Below are 18,931 nucleotides of genomic sequence, written 5' to 3'. Positions count from 1 at the left end.
AGTTCACTTATTGGACAACAGCGTCATAATTTTTCCCTTTAGCCGATACAAAATCTCTGATGTAATTTGGTTCTAGTCACAATTCACATCTTGTAAATTTCTCCCAAACCATTAAATAATCTTTCACAATTCTCTCAAGGTTGCTCCTTTTTTATACCATACATTATTCTTTCACTAAATCCTCCAGTAAAACGACTGGACTCTAAACTGCTAGCTCATTTAGCTTATGTGGGTTAACCTCTGTGGACGAACTCAAGTCTCCCCATGACAGCGAGAACATTTGTGTGTTTCATATCTTTAACACAGTGAGACCTTTTAACAAAACTCAATTCTTTTATAAATGATTTAATTTCACTTTGGGATCAATAACGTGTTTTTTTTAATTGAATTGAATTGGAAGCAAATTAACATCATTTTTAGAAAATTAATTTTGGTGTTTTATCAAAAGAAATAAGCTCTTGAAATTTGTCAGTGTGCATTATTATTTTTTCTTTGGAGTTTCTTGTTTTGTAACTAACATTTAATAGTCTAATTTCCTAAAGTAAATGTATAGTAAATTTACAGGATTTTTAGAAAATGGCTAAAAAGCACCTTACGTTCTATAATATATAAACTTGTCCAGGTTTCAAGTGAACTCTGAAGTTGACGTTACGACGCAACTTTGAGAACATATATCAGAGACGGAGCCCATGGTGCCTCATGTAAATTCTTCTGACATTTGCAGTCATCTGAGCAGTCTGACATTTACACCGTCGTCAGATGAAAAGTCTGTTCTTGGAAACAATCCAAGGACATTTAGGTTCAGTTACCGGCTAGCAGATCTGTCATGTTGCAAACTGTAATATGGAGATCTACTAGAAAATAGTGCAGCTGTCATTTGTCTTGGTTTGGTTCCATCATCCTGTGAGAAAAGATGAGAGATTATGCTTCACGTTTTCAAAGGAACAATAAATAAATTAAGGTCTTCTTGGACATAAAGACCTCAAACCACTTGATGATCTTAATTTTTTTTTATTATCCAGGTAACTTCTAATCAGGTTGAATGTCCCTCGTCTATAAGGCATTTTGTTATATATATTTATATTTATATATATACACACACATCACCATATACAATATGTGACTGTAATGTGAAAGGCTACATACATTATTTGGTCATTTAAGTAAATAATGATCAATGAAATTGACAACAATGAGTAACCTCCCCTATTTTCAAACAAAGTCGTTTTGCTTGTTTATGTGACACTCAAACATAACAGAATAGACAGCGGAGTTAACGGTGGTAAATAATAAAATATCCTTGTGCCTAAGATTTCATTCCCCCACTTACACATGCTTCACAAAGTTAAATCTGGGAGTCTGATATTGCATCAAAGAAAAGAAAGAAAGAATCTCTATTAGATTGTTGCAGCCCTCTGGATGCGTCTCATACCAAATGAATGAACAGCTTCCTCTGCTACAGTAACACTCAGTCGTTAAAAAGCAAACCTTTCCCGTTCTGCATTTTAGTTTAAGCATATCACTCTTCTATGAGAACATTATGTAGTGTAATTATGGACCAGGCTTGAAACATTACTACCTAAATTAGAAGTACACCTACCGACTTTTTAAAGGGCAAATATCATCATATTTTAGAGTCATAATAGCCTCTACAGCCAGACAGCTGATGTGTTTCAAGCTGTTGTTTGTGAGCATAAAGTTGATCAATTCAGCTTTTTTGTGTTCTCCACATGTAGATTTAGCCACTATAATTAGCTGTAGTTATGCTAATTAGTTTCTTATTACACGAAATCAAGAAGTGTTTAAGTGTAACTACAGCCTGTCTGTATATTAGTATTATAACTTTCTTTCCATCTAAAGGTTAGCATTAGCTTGAAGTGAATTTTTAGGGCCAAACAACATGTTTCCATAGGAAAACGTAATGCAGACAGAGTTAAAGATTCAGAATAACGTTTAACAACTTAACGAGTCACACAGCCTGTGTGTGGAGCAAAGAGGAACTTGGACAATCACTGCACTTATTAAGTTAAAGTAGGCTATTCTAGAGATAAGCAATGTTGGTCAGAATTGGAGCAGAAAGTACAACATCTGAATGTGGGCAGAATTTTAGTGTTTCCAACTACAGGCCTTATCACAGGTGGTAATTTGCTGCTGTTTATTACAGGCAGGTTGAGCTTCTGACAGAGTGCTTTTAAATCCCTCCATAGTATGCCAGCTGGTTAGGTCTTCAATCCACTGCTCTCAGACAACATTTCTACTGACTCCTCACAAGATAAAACTTGACGTTATAAGCTTAAACTTTGCTGTCATTACTTTTTGGGGAGAACTTTGAGTTATGCCCAAGTTTGGCCTAAACATAACATCATGCCTACTCTTCAGTGCTCACTTTTTTATTTGCAAATGTGATGACACTTGCCCTTTAACTATTTTTTTTTCTCGCTAATAGAATCAAGCTCTAGATTTTTACCTTCAACATCTTTTCTCTACTTCCTTATGATACAAAACTCATTATCTATAAGCGTTGTGTTGCTACTCAATCGTGTACATTGGTAGCCTTAAGACAGATGTACCACTAACCTGAGTAGTGTATTAAATTGCAGCAAGTTGTGTTGAACTGGTGCTACCTTTCTGACAAACCTTCTCGTCTGAGCCAAAAGAGCCCTTTTCAGACTTTTACAATTAATAGTTACGCAGCTGGCTTAAGACCAGCTGTAAGCAACATTAGAAATAAACTGGCCTTGTTGTTTTTCTTTTACATCTTATTTTGTTCTTTAAAGGTACCCCACAAAAAAAAAACAATAGCACTCTTGCACAATTAATGTTCAATAGAAAATGAGGTATGTTTCTTTTCGTGTTAGTGCATATTAATGTAACAGTGCAAAACCAATCGCAAAAAAATCTATACATATGTTCCACGATCACCTTGTCAAAATACTAACTTTACAGCATTTACCCCACCATCACTTTTACAAAGCATACAAGAACCCACTATGAGACACAGAACACACAATATCCCTCTGATTATTTCATCATAAGAACCCAGGATGAAGCAAACACTTGAAACATCAGATTCAGGTAATAGTGACCAGGAATATCAAGCTAAAGCAAGGAAGTATGTTAGTAATAAGCGGTGGCATGTCACTTCACACATTCAAACCAACATAAAACAATCCAGATTTCCCTTAGTCTTGTTTCATTGCTCTAAACCTACTGGAATGTTTAATAACATGTTCAGCTAATTGGCCAACACACACGAAGTAAAAAAAAATAACCTCAAAACAATTACGTTTGCACAAAAAAAAAAAGAAACTTGTATGAAAGGTGCGCACACCTAATGTTATTTAACCCTGTCTTTATTTGGGCAGCCAGTTCATTGGTTTTAGGGTGTGGATCAAAACTTAAGAGTGACATGTTCTTTAAAATTCTTTAAAGTGTCAAACGTTCTGCGTTTATACGTATACAAGTACTAAAAAGCCGTGACTGAGAAAGCGACTGCAGGCCGAGGAACTGTGCCGTTAAAAAGCATACGCGCTAGAAAAGACACGTGAGGATATGTCCCTTCATAAAAAAGGGCCTGAGAGTAGTTCTGTTGTGGAAAATATGTATGGATTGTCTCAGAAACACAGCCAACCGCGTGCCACCACACAGAGCTCATAAAAAAAACAAAACAAAGGTTACCCCACACAGTCGGGTCGCCTGCTGCCTCCGTCTAATCCTCTTGTCCTAATAGAGAATTTGTTTTCAATCAAGAAAGTAACAGAGACCGTTTCACAAGTACTGCAAAGACCCTCTGTGACGACTGAGCGCTCGTGTCAAGGCATCCAGCTGGAATGTATAGATAGAAAAATGTCTCTGGAGGCAGTCCCACGGTACAATAATGGCACAAACAACCAGCTAAACCCCGTCATAAGAATGCAACAGGTTAAATATGTACATCACGTGGTTGCATGCTCAGTGTTGCAGAGAAATGCTTAGAAACTGAAACGCGATAGCAAAGAATTTCAGCGTCAAGAATTGCGCACCCCGTTCCTCCATGGCTGCTCTGTTTGTGAATTCCAACACTTAGGCCTAAACTCTACAAATATTACACATATTCAGTCCTCAGAAATGCTGCAGAGCAAAGTTATGCAAAGAAGAGGAAATTTGACACAAAGCCAGCTGGATGAATTTGCACAGCTTCAGCATGAAACCGAGCCGGCTGTCAGCACTGCAGTCTGAGCTTAAACGTCTGCCTGATCCAGTCACACATCTGGATTTAAATGTGGGTTTGTTTCACTAATGTCCACAAATTACAACATTAATTGTAATAATTTAGAAAAATACAGCATTTCGGTTACTCTATTTTGCTGATTCTTTTTCACAGCCTGGTTGCAGAGCAGCACCAGAACTAAAGCAAGAAATATAAGTCTATATAAAAATGTCTCTGTAATAAGAACATATGTTTATTGTTCCTACGTGAAATGATCAGTTATTGAGAAACTGAGGATCGGGTTTTCACTGGATGGAAGCCAAAATGATCAAATTTAACAAAAAATAAAATCTTATAATATGTCACATTTGTGTAATAAACCTAGATAATACATGAGTTTAAGTTTTGAATTACATTACTGATATAAAAAATGATCTATAATCATTAATCCTTTGAGATTGTTTGTTGCTCTGATGATAGAAACTTTTCTGCAAGGGTCACAGTTTTGTACTTGTAGAAAAAAGATTATGTGATACTTTTTTATTTTAAAAAAAGCATAATTACTGTAAGTAATTAGATTCTTTGTACTGACTGATTAATGGGGCCCGGAGGAAACAGCAGGATCATTTCGTTATCGGTCAGCATTATCAGGAAAGGCCCAGCATCTCATCAGAAATGCTGACATCCTGACAGAAAAATGAGAAGAGCCTTTTGCACTCAAACTAAAAACTAAAATCTAATCTGCAAAAAACGGTCGTGCCTAACAGAATCACAACAAATTTGTAGCTTACCTACAACAAAACGGAGTAAATCCAAACTGAAACTTGTCAGAACCATGGTGCTTAGTGAACGCACGCCACACACTGTCGCATCACGCAAAGTACTCCACCTAATCAAGCACTCGTTCACATTCGGACAGAGCAGAAAACAACGATGCCATACTCTGGTAAGGCAAATCTGAACAGAGCGAGCAGTGGTCATAAAGTCTTATTACAAAGCTACAGTGTCTGGCAACAATCTGGCATCATTAACCCTTAGTGTGTAGTGTTTCAGAAGGGACACAAGTAGTGTAAGCTGATTTCCAACAGGCAAGATGAAAATGAAATCCCTTTTCGGCTTTCAAAACAAAAAATACTCCCGAAAAGCTACCTGTGTAACTGATAAACAAAACTTGTATCTTGGCATTAACAGCTGACTTAATAATAAAAAAAGCAAATCTTTCAAACTATGTTTTGTAAATATTGCTGCCTACAAAAAGCTTATAAGCTGCACGAGTGAAAAACAAAATGAAATAAGTTGCGTTTGAAAAAAACAACAGAAAACAAGTGTGGATTTTTATCCTTTTCTATAAAACACACCGCCCCAGGTAAATTTCAACCCACGGCACGTATCTGCAGTGCAGCGAGTGACTTGTAACAAAGTTTGGCCGGCTCTATGTAAGACCAGTTGCTGTAGCTGTAGTGTCCCTTCCTCCGACGCTCAGGCTCCACTGAGGATTGAAGAAAACAGGCACCAGTGGTTTTTGGGAACAGCCAGTCCTCTGTCAGTAACGTCTCTCCGTTGTCGTCGTCGTCCTGCGGCGGCCGCACGCCATCTGTCCAGTTCGCAGGGAGACCGGTGGTGTCTCTTTCACACATATAAGAAAACGCACACAGCACACATACGCACCCCCACATGCTGTGTGTTACAAAATAACACACTTGTCTTTTTCTTTCGATTCCTTCTTGGCTTTGCGCTCCCCACCTGATGGCTGTTTTCCCGGGCTGGATGTGGCCCCGCTTGCAGGTGAGGCCCCGGCCCCAGATGCTGCTGCTGCAGCTGAGCTTGCTGGGGCTCCTCCTCTGTCCACCTCACTTCCTTCAACCGGCTCCTGCGCAGACAGGAGAGCGCAGGTTTACAGCTTTAGAAGCAGATTTAATTTAACTTAATGAAAAAGACTTTTAAGCTCAAGAAAACTTAGGTTATAGATTAGGAGAATAATCCAAAAGCACACTATAGATAATCTAAAATGTGTTTTTTAATTCTCAACACATTTTAAATTATGAAACTACAAGCATCTAATTCATACGTTACACATCTGTTCACACTGACAACTCACTGCTTATAATCCAAAATCAAAATCTTTGATACAAACATGGAGCTAGACTCAAAAACCCAACAGTAAGATAATTAAATCCCACATTCGCTGAAGCTCCATCAGTTCCTCCCTCCCTTTTCCGTCTCCCTGGAGTCTCCACCTCCTGCCATCTCTACCTGTGCTTGAGCCTGTGCAGCCGCTGCAGCCGCTGCTTGCTCCTGCTCTTGCTCCTGGTAGTATTGCGACGCTCGTCGGTCCTCCTCCTCTTGAAGCTTTTTGGCCAGCTCCAAGTCACTGATGCCTTCGGGGAGCTGCTCCCACTGCAGGTCCTGGCTTTGCTGCTCCTGCTGCAGGGAGAGCGCCATCAGATAGTCCTAAAAAACAAACAAAAACTTACTTTATGTTTTCTACAAATACAATGTGTAATGTGTCACATCTGTGTCACATCTGTGTCACAAAAGATTTTTGATCCCATTGTTTCTTTTGGAAAGTAATAGGGCAATAATGAACAAATATTTCATATTTTTATTTTCCGTGACTTATTTATTGTATGTATTTATTAGGAAATGCATTGAATAGCCAGTAGTTATGGGTCCTACATGATAGTAGAACTGCAGATCCTACATGTTACTTATGTTTGTGTAATGATCCTTCATTTCACAGTCTTTGTTTATTTCTGTCTCTGAATACTGTTGGTTTGCTACTGATTCAGAATTCAAGTTTTTACTCTGTTGTACTTGTAAATCTTTGACAAACTCCTGGTTAGGTTTTTACAAGTTGGGCTAGAACCGATCAGACCTGGTCTATCTGATCCTGCTGTCCACGGTACACTGTCTCTGGATCGGACGGAGGCCGCAACCTGAACTCTGAATCGCAGAAGTTTCCGTCTCCATCGACGTTGTGCAGACTCTCCCAGACGACCTTCTCCTCCGTCAGGAAACCCTGGTCTGTAACCAGAAGGTACAGCTGACCCTGGGAAGAAATTGGAGTCAAAGCAGTGAGAAATACTCTAAATATCTAAAAATTTACTTTTTTACTGACTGTACAGACACATACAGTTTCCAAAAAGTGATTAGAAGAGCACAAAGCGGTCCTGAAGCTTTGTGTGACTGTTATCGTAACACACACAGTGCTTTGCTTGCGCTGGAAACAACTGCAGACCCACTTCCCTCCTGTAGATAACAGGAAAGGTCTGTTCCAACTGCAGATGTGTCAAGCTAGCTGGGAATTGTTACAGATGGGACACATGTTTCTGGAAATTGGTCTAAATATTAGTCACTCTCTGGATCCCAGCTGCACATCAGAGCATGACATGCATTACTTTCACAATTTATAGTACTACTGATAAAATACTAGACAACTTCAGTGGAAGAAAGAAAAATAAGAAGGAGGAAAACTTGCTAACTTACACAACACATCCAACAGAAGCCTCCTAAATAAGGCTTTAATTATCAGTGCAGATGGATAAATTTTTATTACACTGACAAAGTGATGAGGTGAGCTGAAAAATTAACGTTTACAAATATCCACATGACAAACCGGGAAAAGGCACAACACAATTGAACCAACCTGAACAAACCATCATAAGTCTGACCTACAGTACTGTGAAAAAGTTTCAGAGCATGAAGAAAATTTATTGTCAGACAATGCTAACTTGAGTAAAAGCAAAATGTTGTTTATAAATGCTAAGCTAATTTATTAAGGGTAGTAATGTATCCAAACTAAGTAACTGCCCCTAAACTGGTTGTGCCACCCACGTTTTCCTACTAACTTACTGTAATTAATTTATTCTGGTTACTTTAGTCTAATATTAAAATATATCTTGATTTGAAACATGTGGAAAATACAATACAAACCATAGAGGTCCTAAGCATTGCTGCTTAAAGGGAAAGAAAACACACACTTTGACCTATTATGTTGTGTAAGTTTAGCAGTCCACTAATCCCAACCCAAATGCCAAATTGTTACCACAGACTGTATCCAAATAAGTTGTTAGCACTGGTTTACCTTGTATTTGATCATGGTGCTGAAGTGGTTGTTCCTGAAAAAGACACAGAGCTCTCCCTCCTGCACAGTGGAGGTGAGCTCACATAAGCCGTGGTACGTCAGCTGAGTGGCCGTACTGCTCAGAAACTGCTCTGCCACGATGCCTGTGACAAAACACGGAGGAAAACACACATGGCTGAAACACAAACATGGACCTGCTTGTTTTACGAGACACAGACAGTCTTAAAAATCACAAGAAATCTGTAATATGTTAAGATATTTTTGTTTTGATCATTTGAAATGATATAGCAGACTACTCTACACACACAGCCCAATTAAGCAATCCTTAGTTATTAATAAACACTTCATAGTGACAGCAGTGCAAATTTACAGAACACAAAGACATTTATTTAAACAATATATAGAGGCAACAAATATGAACACAGAAATGAACAAATACAATACTTTTCCATACTCTATTTTCCTTTTCTATATTTATCTAGACCATCCTGCCTGTTTTAGTTCTCTCCGTGCCGGTAGTAACAGCCTCCCCAACATGTCAGTGTTCTTCTTAGGCCTTCTAATGAGCCATCATTTGATCCAGGTGTTAAACCAGGGAGAGAACTAAAACCTGCGGGATGCTGGACCGACTTTGGACACCACTGATGTGGACTGTATTTCAAAATACTTTAAGATTCAAGTTTCCAAACTGAATAGGAACCCTCTACAGAAATGACCTGCAAATGGCCATGAAAAAAAAAACCCCACAGCCTGTTTGCTACAACCAAATCTTTTACTTGTGTGGAACCCAGTCAGCAAAGAAACATTCGCTACGAGTTGCTATAATCCCATTCAAAGGGATTTGTTGAAGGTTAAGTGATGGGTACCTTCAGTGCTACATTAGTCATCAAAGGAAGGGTCAGAAATGTGGAACAACAACAGCAAAGAGGAAGCATCTTTTATCAGTACATCGTTGACTAAGCATCAAAATGTTTTCTTTCAGTCCTGCTGGGAGCTACTTGAGCTGAATGAGCAAATACGTATCTGGTAGAAAAGTTCTGATATTGGTAAAGAAAACAAAGAGCAAAAGAAATATTAGAATAAATGCCTTGGATCTATTACATTAGGCCTATACTTCTATGCAGAGTGTTTCTGCGTGGAGTAAAGCCAAGCAATAGAGAGTCAGAAAGTGGCCAGGAAGCAAGCGTTCACCTTCCCCTGCCAGCTCGCTGTTGTCTGACTGTTTGCAGGATATTATCTTCTCCACCAGCTGGTTGTAGCTGCAGTTGCCCACTGCCTTCACAATGTCGTGCATCTGCAAACAGAGATAAAAAAATTTTAAAAACGTGAAAAAAGACCTTCAGCAAAAACAAGGACGCCAACCAACAGGCATTAAAAAGCTGCTTTATGGAAGATTTAGGAAAGAAAGATTAAACAAACGCTTAAATGTTTTTACTCTCTGAGAACTTCAAACTTTACTTATTTACTCCTGACGGCTTTTATTTTATCTAGCTATAGACGCTGTAGGTGATGTTAAAACCCACTGGTGTTTTAATAGAGAATTGTTAGGATATAAGGTAACTTGTTAGGGAAGAAAAGTACATGAATTCAGATTAGCATCTGGTTTGAACTAGATTCTTTTGGAGTATGTTTAACCTTTAACTTTGTATTTCAATGGCAGATTTAGCTTGAAGTCAAGAAAAATGTGGATAATGTGCAGCCTGTGAGTTATCTCTTAAGAACATGACTTCAGGCAATGCATTTCTACAAATCCTCCATGATGACACTCTATTATTAATTGCTAATGATTTGCTTCAGTGTTCACTTTTTAAAGATCTGGTGCTCCGTGTTAACATTTTCTTTTCCCTCTTCATTTTTTATTGTCGTGAGCAATTCAACATTAACTCATTATCAGTGCACTAGATCTTGAAGAATACCCAGAGGTCCTTGGGTTGGAGTTCAGGAGCAAAACGTTCGGCCGTACCTGGGGGTCAACAAGCCAGCCGTGGTAAAGAGGGATGTCGAGAAGGTCGAACACAATGCATTCTGGGGTGTACTCAAACACTCGCACGCCTGTGAACTTCACGTTTACGTCCAGACCCGTCTGCAGCTTGTGCAGCACTGCCATGGCGTCACTCATGTTCTGAAAAAGACAAAGAAAAAAGAACAGAAATTAATAAAGATTTCCAAAAGCAGGTATATTAACTAGACAAAGTGAAATTTACACATAAAAGTCTTTGAAATCTAAATAATTTGCAGAAATTAAAAAGTACAACTTGTAAAGGAGGAAGTAAGGAAGGATTTTTCAGTTAAGTTTTTTTTTTTAGTCTTTTCTCAATATTTGCTCTTGCTACCAAGCACATTAAAACATATTTGAGGAAAATATATCCTTTTTAATTAGTGGCTAAATCCAAACACTTTACATTTAACTTGAATTTAACTTGAATCCCTTATTTCTTATTTATTTAGAATACCAAATTTTAGCAGATATCAGTGATCTGCAAACATAAAAGCATCACACCTGAGAACCCACAGAAACCAACTCATTGTTGTTTTCACGCCCAGAGCAAAGTGTCCCAGCTGGGTCCAACGCTCTGCTGAACCCCGAGGTGGAGACCGGGCCTGCAGCTGAGCCCTGACACCGCAGTGTCCACTGGTTCAACTTTAGAGAAGACACACCGAAGAGGAATGACCCCTACGCCTCAAGTATGCAGAAAGTATGTCTGGCTTTTAAGATGGATGAAACAGATTAGTCATTATATAGTTTTGTACAATAAAAATTGAGAAATACTAAGTTTTTGAAGCTTCTTACAAAATCATCATAAATTAGTAATAGAAGTGTTACTTAACTTTTTGTCCAACTAAAATGTGATTGAGTTTAATGAGTCTTATATGATTGTGAGCTTATTTAAATGATGTTTCAAACAGATATTTTCTGAAACACAGGCTCATTAACTAATATTTCATATTTAGCTCAGAAGCATCAGGCGGTTTGAAATAACCCTGCTGTGAATTTCAATCTTTAATTCTCCAGACAGAGATCCCATCTTGATATACAGTATATAGAGCTTATATTCCGGATTTTTTTTCTATTTTCTAGTTTTAAGATATCAGCTGATTAGTTCTGAATCATCCCAGCTCAACATGGACGCACTTCATCACTGTTATATTAGCACCTAAAGCTTTCTCAGGTTCTTCTCCTGTTGGAAAGTCAAGGCCCTACTCCCCATCATGTTTCTTAACTTTTATCCTAAAATGAAGGAGAAGCAACTACGGTAAGTTTCCAGTGACATTTTCTACAATACCTGCTTTTTTGATCATAATTGTCCTAGTTAAAACAATCCCGTGTAAACTGAGCATCAGTTCTCACATTAAATCATCACTTATAAAAGAGCACACAGTTATGACCACATGCCTCTTAGTCTCCCTGTTTTGCAGCAAAAACAGCTGTAGTCGCGACATGAACTGAACGAACCCCCCTGAATGTGTGCAGTTATATCTGGGTCCAAGATGTCAGCAGCAGATCCTTTAAATCATGAGAGATGTGAGGTGGAGCAGCGATGGGTCGGACTTGTTTATCCGGCACATTCCCCAGATGCTCGATTGGATTGATGCACGGGGAATTTGGAGGTCAAGTCAACATGTCAAACTCGTTGTGCTCCTCAGACTATTCCTGAACTGTTTTTGCTTTGTGTCAGGGAGAATTAGCTTCCAAGCAAAAGGCCAAAGCTGTCATCCACCCTCAGTGCTCGGAGGGTTTGTCCCCCATATTCAACAAGCTTGAGATGAACTGTGTATTCTCACAGCTTTGTGACAGAACCAGCATTAACTACTTCAGCAACCTGAGCCCAACGTTGCTTCCCGTATGTATCAATTAGACTAGCAGAATTAGCTCTGACCATTACCCTGTTACCGGTCCACTATTTCCTTCCTTGGACCACTTTTGATCAATACTGATCAATACTGTAATGGGATAGCATCTCATTATCAGCTGAAAAGAACATTAGATCAAAAACTGGCTTAAAAGACTAACCCAAATACGTTTTGCTGGGCGAAATTGCACCAACGTCTTGAATGCATACATCCTGTATTGATATGTTGTAATAAAACGTCATCTGGTGCCGAAGTGTGGAGTGCTTGACAGAACAAATCTGAGTGTTTACCTTCCAAGCAAGCAGGACATTCATGATTGCCAGTAATGGACAGGGTCCATTCTCGTTTTGAGTGATGATCGGCGTGTTTACAGCGTTGTGAGAGTCAACTTCTCACCGTCAAACATTAGAAACTTTCACTGTTTTGTGGAATACATGATGGCTGTAACTAATGATTTTTTTTTTGTCACAGATTATTTGATCAATTATTCAGATAAAACAAATTGGCATATGCTGTAGATTTTTCATTAAATTTAAATAACCACATAATTTATTAATTTTTAAAATAAGAAAATGTCATTTTATTGCTTAAAATGCGGCAAAATAGCATTCCTGTAATGGACGCTTGATCATTTGTAGCAAAGGATGCATCTTCAGCTAAACAATACTTCTGACATCAACATGTGAAAAGCTCGGCCCTTTCTTTCACTATGCCTAACCGTAGCTATAGTGTAGGGCTGATATATGTTGATTTTTTTACATAATTTAAACCAGATGAAGCAAAATCTAGGCTTTTTGAGGCGTTTCTAGTAAAACATTTTTACAGACAAAGAAGGTTTTTTTTATCTTAAATGCAAAATGTATAGATTTTTTTAAAATTTTGACTTAGTTACTGCTGTGAGTGTGTTGTTACTACATTTAGCATTTTTCACACATCAATACGTCAATCTAATTCCATGCATTTGAAGTTGATATAACTAAATTTCCATGCAGCTGGACCATTTCCAGTATATTCTGAATTTTTATAGTCAAGTTTATTGTAATAGTTTATGTAAAACTGCTCGTGCACACCATGAACCCGACTCCAACAACAGATCAAACCGTTTCCCTCCACACAGAGAACTGTTCCTTCATATGGATTTGATGAACGATGCTGCTTTTATTCTTTTTAGTGAATCTTTAAAGTTTTCCCTTCCATGATTCTCGTTGTGTATTAGCATAACCCCCGCCCCCATCCGTGAACTCACTTTGACACAAATGGTGGGATATCGTGTATTTTGAAATAAAAAGCAGGATCATTTAACAGTTGTGTGCAAAACTCCACATTGCAAGGAGCGATTAAACACTGGGAATACAAGAAAAACACTTTTTCCTAAATACGTTAGCCTGTTTCTTCCAGTGACTGAACAGTCATCATGGATGAATCACCTTGTTGAGCTGGGTCCAGTGAGACAAAAGCCGAACTAAACTACACGCTCACTTCCTCTGCTCTCCTCGGTAAATATTTAACAAAAGCTAAAGAGCAACCAGGCAACTGCTATTTTAATCCAAATGCAGTCACGTGACAGATGAGATTTTTTTTCAAGCTGAAGTTATAAATAGAACTACTTCTGCTACAGTGTTTGCTTTTCCACAGAAGAGTGAAAACTTGTGTTTTACAGCTCATTAGAAAGTCACAAAATATTCCCGCCCGACATGTTAGGAAGATAATCCAATTTGTTTGACCAACATTCCCGTTTCCCTGAGGTCTGGCCGCAGCGCTGTCCGAATGCTCTGTGTGAACTAACCACACCACTGACAGATGGCGAACGGACATGACGACACCCACATGTAAAACAGCTCACCGACCCGTCATTAGACAACCATAATAACAAGGCAGCCCGAAGTCAGGCCCCTCCCTCACTATAGCTCCGCATGCTGAGGGCCACCGCCGATTTATTTAAGAAATTCCGTTCCACCTCGGCTTAAATTTAGAAACCCCGAGCTTCCACGAGGAAACTGCACATTACTTTTAGTCGTCTGTAACTGACGGGCTTGAAATCATTCACAGATGTGCTCCAACGCTGCCACGCAAGAGGGGGAAAAGGCGGGGCCCCTCCCACACCGTAGGCAGGCCACCGCGGAGATGGGAGGAAGCGAGAGGCTGGAGCTCCATCTCTAAGTGCCTTTCATGGTAAGCCACACACACAAGCACACACACACACACTCTCAGTAATAGCTGGTAGCTGAACCCAGCCATGCGTCTCCAAGCATCCACCACTATGTGAAACAACGCAATCTGACACTACTAACCCCTGTTGTTCCCAGAGACTTGCAAGAGTCGTCTTATGTAACCTGCAGAGGAGCAGGAAGACACTCCGCTGCAGCTTCACACGGCTTCCAATCAGCTCCCTGCTTAATTCCCTGTTACTGAGCGGCCGCTGACCCAGGTTCGCTCCATGCAAATGTGCAGACCCGCATTCTTTTGACCATACAGCTACATCGGATCAATCACTTTGTACGCATAGGGAAATATTTATGTAGAACATGAAAATAGCTGGTATATTCTGAGTGCATCAGTGACACTAGACAAAAACAAAACAGCTGGAGATGCACCAACATCAGCCTTAAAAACAGCTTTTTTAGTCAAATACTAAATTACTTTTCCCTATTCAATAAATGCATCAAAACTAATAATCTCCACTATTTTTAGTCAATAAATGCAACAAAAAACATTATGTACTTAGAAGACTTAAATATAAATCAGATGACAGTTAGGGTTTATGCTTCGAAGCATAAAATGGGCAAAATGTTGTAATTCGTTTTTGTTGTGTTAGATTTATAACTACTACCTCTATTAAAGAACTCACAGTATGTTTTTTTCTTTTTTGTATTATAATTTTTAGAAAAAAAAATCTGAATGGATCAAAATTGAACTTGATCCATTCAGGAAACGCTTCACCTGTGTGTCTCTGCACAAACTGCAGTTATAAGGCAGATCTTACTTGTTCATAGTTCAGCCGCTGAACCTCTGATATCTCCTTAGGTTTGGTTTCCAGGATGTAGTCGCCTGCAAAAGAAATGTCAACAGATGCTGATTCACTCTTGACTGACACTCAAGAAAATCATTTGTTTAGAAGCAGAATTTTTTTGATGCTTCGGATTGTTTATCATGCGTATGTCGCATTACACAGCTGTTTCCCAAGAAAGTATGCAGGCTCAAATGCCTTTCGGTTCCCTATAGAGCTATATCAGTTAAGCTTTGTGTCAGGATGGCTTTTACATTGGTAATTTCCACGAGATCACCTAGCTAACAGTAGCACACAGTCATCTTAGAGAATATCCTTTCACATTGCTTCATTTCTAGTATTGCACAAAAAGCCAGCTCCTTTCAAAAGTCTGGTGTGAGCATGCTTCATGACATCTCACTGAGAGTCATTAATTTAATTAGGAGTTGGCAAAAGCATCACGCTGCACTGTCAACTCATGCTTTTCCAGAGAATTACTCAGATGAATACCATCAACCTCCAGTCATCAAATCCACATGGGCGAAAACATCCATGCGTGGAAAGAATCGCTAACATTGGAATTTCACTCGGCACCTGGAAGGAGAAGAGTACCCTGAGAGTAGCAACCAATACGGAAAGAGAGGCTACTTACTTCAACAGAGTCAAACTTGCACATCACCAACTAAACAGAAATAAATCTGGTGCATCAGTAAAGCTAATGAACTCTAGCTGTGTTAAGCAACAGGAGCTTTTATTTCACAAGATGTTTGAACAGACCCACGGACTCGTCTTACTTCAAGCCGTCATCAAAGATACAGATTTTATTAGGGGAGAATTATCTCCCTTTCTGGTGAGTCTCTGGGATGACAGGAGAGGATAGAGGTAGTCCAGAAGTTTCTGAAAGCTACTAAAGTCTTTGTGTGAAGTAAATAAATGCAAATACAAAACAAACTGTTCCGCCCTGTTGCAAAAACAAATCCTGACATTTGGGGGAGAAATTAAAACCACGGACAGCTCTCCACAATCACACCAGTTTTCTCCAGGGAGATTCATAGAGATGAGTCATGTTAGCTGAAGGACACAAACAAGTCAGGGAAAAATATGCTGCTGAATTATTAAAAACGCTTCATTTATTAAATTATATTGTACTCCTAACACAGGTGAGTTGTGTAAATCCCTGACAGAGCTGGAAGAAAACACTGGCAGAAATGCAGCTGTTTAGACACGACTCCTGGACACCGAAAACTGTTTTAGTAAAGAGGGGCAGGACACAGCCAGGCAGAAGACATAGCTCCTATTTCCCTTACAGCAGCAGAAGACGTTCATGGGGGGATTCCCCCGCTGTGGTCGCTTCCTCTGTTGACTCTGGAATATTGAACTGTGCGACTCCTTAATATTCCCTGCAGGGAATAAAGTTGTTCCTCTGGATGGACAGTGAGGATACGTCAATAAATACATACATAGTTGAGTCAGATGACCAACTTGTGCCTTTAAAATAACCGCCGACTAGTGTGAGCATGAAACACGAGAATGTTCACCAGGATGTTGAAACCTACTGGCAGGGAGTTCATGGACAACTGTGAATACAAGTATGTGATTGTGCAGACTACACTTTGGCCCCCAAAAAACTACAGTGAGCTAATTGTACAAAATGTTCTTCAAAGACATTTTGCACAGGGCAAACAGAATAAGCCCAGTTTCAGTGCCGTTACCTGGATTAAAAAGTAGAGATGCACCAATCAGACTTTTCTGGGCAGGTAAGCGATTTACGATTTCTAAGTGGTCTGCAATGCCAATTCTAAGTTCGACTGATTGCAATTTTTGTTTCCTCTTAAAATGAATACAAATAAAACATACAAAAAATTCAGTACAATCTGAATTCTCAGTATTTGACCTGCCAATCAAGTGGCTGATCCTCACACTAATTTTGGTACATCTCTACTGTTTGCGCTACATAGTTGACAAGTTATGTACAGATCTTCCCATTTAAAATTGTGCTTCATCTCGTTAAGGAGCTGAGGATGGCCCGGTTTCTGATTTCACACTACTTGACCTGCCAATCACTGATCAGAGATGATCAAGAGAAAACTGGCCAACTCTGACCTCTGGGGGGGGGTAGACTGGCGCATCTCTACATAAAAGATTCAACGAGGCATTTTTTTCTTCTTCTTTGGAGCAACAAATGTGTTGATCTTGAGTAACATAGCTGCAAACACTTACCAAGATACTCCATCAGTTGCTCAGCAGTTATAATTTCCATCATAGGTGGTATTTTAACCTGAAAGAGAAGAATGTACACCAGCTGTCCATGATTTCCTACACCTTAGATAAAAAACTCGCCTAAAAGACTAACCCAAATACGTTTTGCTGGGCGAAATTGCACCAAATACACACGTGCTGAATGCATACATCCTGTATTGACATGTTGTAATAAAACGTGATCTGGTGTCGATGTGTGGAGTGCTTGACAGAACAAATCTGAGCGTTTACCTTCCAAGCAAGCAGAAGGACATTCATGATTGCCAGTAATGGACAGGGTCCATTCTCGTTTTGAGTGATGATCGGCGTGTTTTCCTCCCTCCATTTGATCCACTTAATGTGGTAGATGGACTGGCCAGCGGCTCGGTCCTTAGCGCAGGAGGTCTTTGTCCCGTCGGAAGCGTACTCGCTCTGCAAGGCCAAGGCCAGTCCCCTGTCATCCAGCCCCTCTGAGCTTGGACACGAGTTGAGGTTGGAGAACGACTCGAGTGAATCTATGCTCCGAGACTCTCCACCGAGGCTCGGGTCGGGGTCACTCCCACTCGGCAGTCCTTCCGATAAGGTGTGATCGCCGGACTGTCCAGATTTGCGGTCCGCTGCGTTTGCGCTGTCCGGACACAGAGCAGTCGGTTTGGCAAGTTTTGTCTGCTCACTTTCTCCGCAGGCTGGAAGCTCAGCCTTTACATGTATGCTGTCTCCAGCGGGAGATGAGGACAGGCTGCCGGCTTTGTTGTTTACTAACTTTGAGGCACCTCCCTGGCTGTCTTCTGCTGCCTGCTCCGAGTCCTGGTCCATCCCGTTACTGACCTGATCCTCGCACCTCAACAGCGACGGGCTCGCCTTGGCGTTCTCCTCCGGATCCTCGATAACCTCCGGCACTGCGCTCTGAACACATCCATCGCAGCTCGGAGAACTAGCATTTGAGGCGCTGGTATCACAAGGAGCGTTATCCAAAGTACTGAGAGGCGCTTCACTATTCTTTAATTTGTCGACTGCTCCTTTCACGTCGCCCGCGACCGTGGCGTCGCCCATTTCGCCCGCAATAGAGCCGCACACAGAGGTCACCTCAGTGTCTCGATGCAGGTTTGCATTTTTCTCCATTTCGGTTTAAAGGCAGTCGACAGATATATATATATTTTTTTAGCAACACTGCAACGGTAGCTTCAGCCTCGACGACGCCATGACAACTCTTCAAGTGACGTCATCAGAGTAGAAAACCAACGGCTGGGTGATGCGTTCAGTTCCGCTCGTATTCTGCAAACTCGCTACTGTTAGTTCGTGTAAACTCTAAACAAATGTGTTACGTTTCGATGTGTTATTTTCAAACAGAAATATGATGTTAAAGTATGAGGTCTCATTAGCCACGTGTCGGCCCATTAAAGCTGTTGGCTGCATGCTGAAGAATATGATGTACCCATTTTGTGACTCCACTCTAACGCGACATTACAGGAGCTTCGTGTGCTGTTCAAGTTCACTGGTTGCATGTGAAGCAAAAATAGTGGCAAGCAACTCAAGCGTAGACTGAATGAAAAGAGCTTCCCTGAATGTATAGGACATGCAC

The 18,931-nt window shown here is 40.1% G+C and overlaps 1 protein-coding gene across 1 annotated transcript; it reads right to left on the bottom strand.

Moving 5' to 3' along the window:
* Positions 1-995: 995 nt before the first annotated feature.
* Positions 996-18,726, bottom strand: mindy2 (MINDY lysine 48 deubiquitinase 2). The gene is made up of 10 exons (XM_028013736.1): positions 17,602-18,726; positions 17,332-17,389; positions 15,109-15,173; positions 10,237-10,395; positions 9,465-9,567; positions 8,274-8,416; positions 7,065-7,238; positions 6,443-6,640; positions 5,933-6,059; positions 996-5,815 (listed from the first exon to the last, which is right to left on the bottom strand). Exons 1-10 carry the CDS (start codon positions 18,469-18,471, stop codon positions 5,733-5,735), a joined length of 1,980 nt encoding a protein of 659 aa, XP_027869537.1. The 5' UTR covers positions 18,472-18,726; the 3' UTR covers positions 996-5,732.
* Positions 18,727-18,931: the final 205 nt, after the last annotated feature.

The sequence above is a fragment of the Xiphophorus couchianus genome, chromosome 4 (assembly GCF_001444195.1).
Source record: "Xiphophorus couchianus chromosome 4, X_couchianus-1.0, whole genome shotgun sequence".
Classification (NCBI taxonomy): domain Eukaryota; kingdom Metazoa; phylum Chordata; class Actinopteri; order Cyprinodontiformes; family Poeciliidae; genus Xiphophorus; species Xiphophorus couchianus.
The sequence above is the reverse complement of the archived record's forward strand: the minus strand, read 5'-3'. Positions and strand labels throughout refer to the sequence as shown.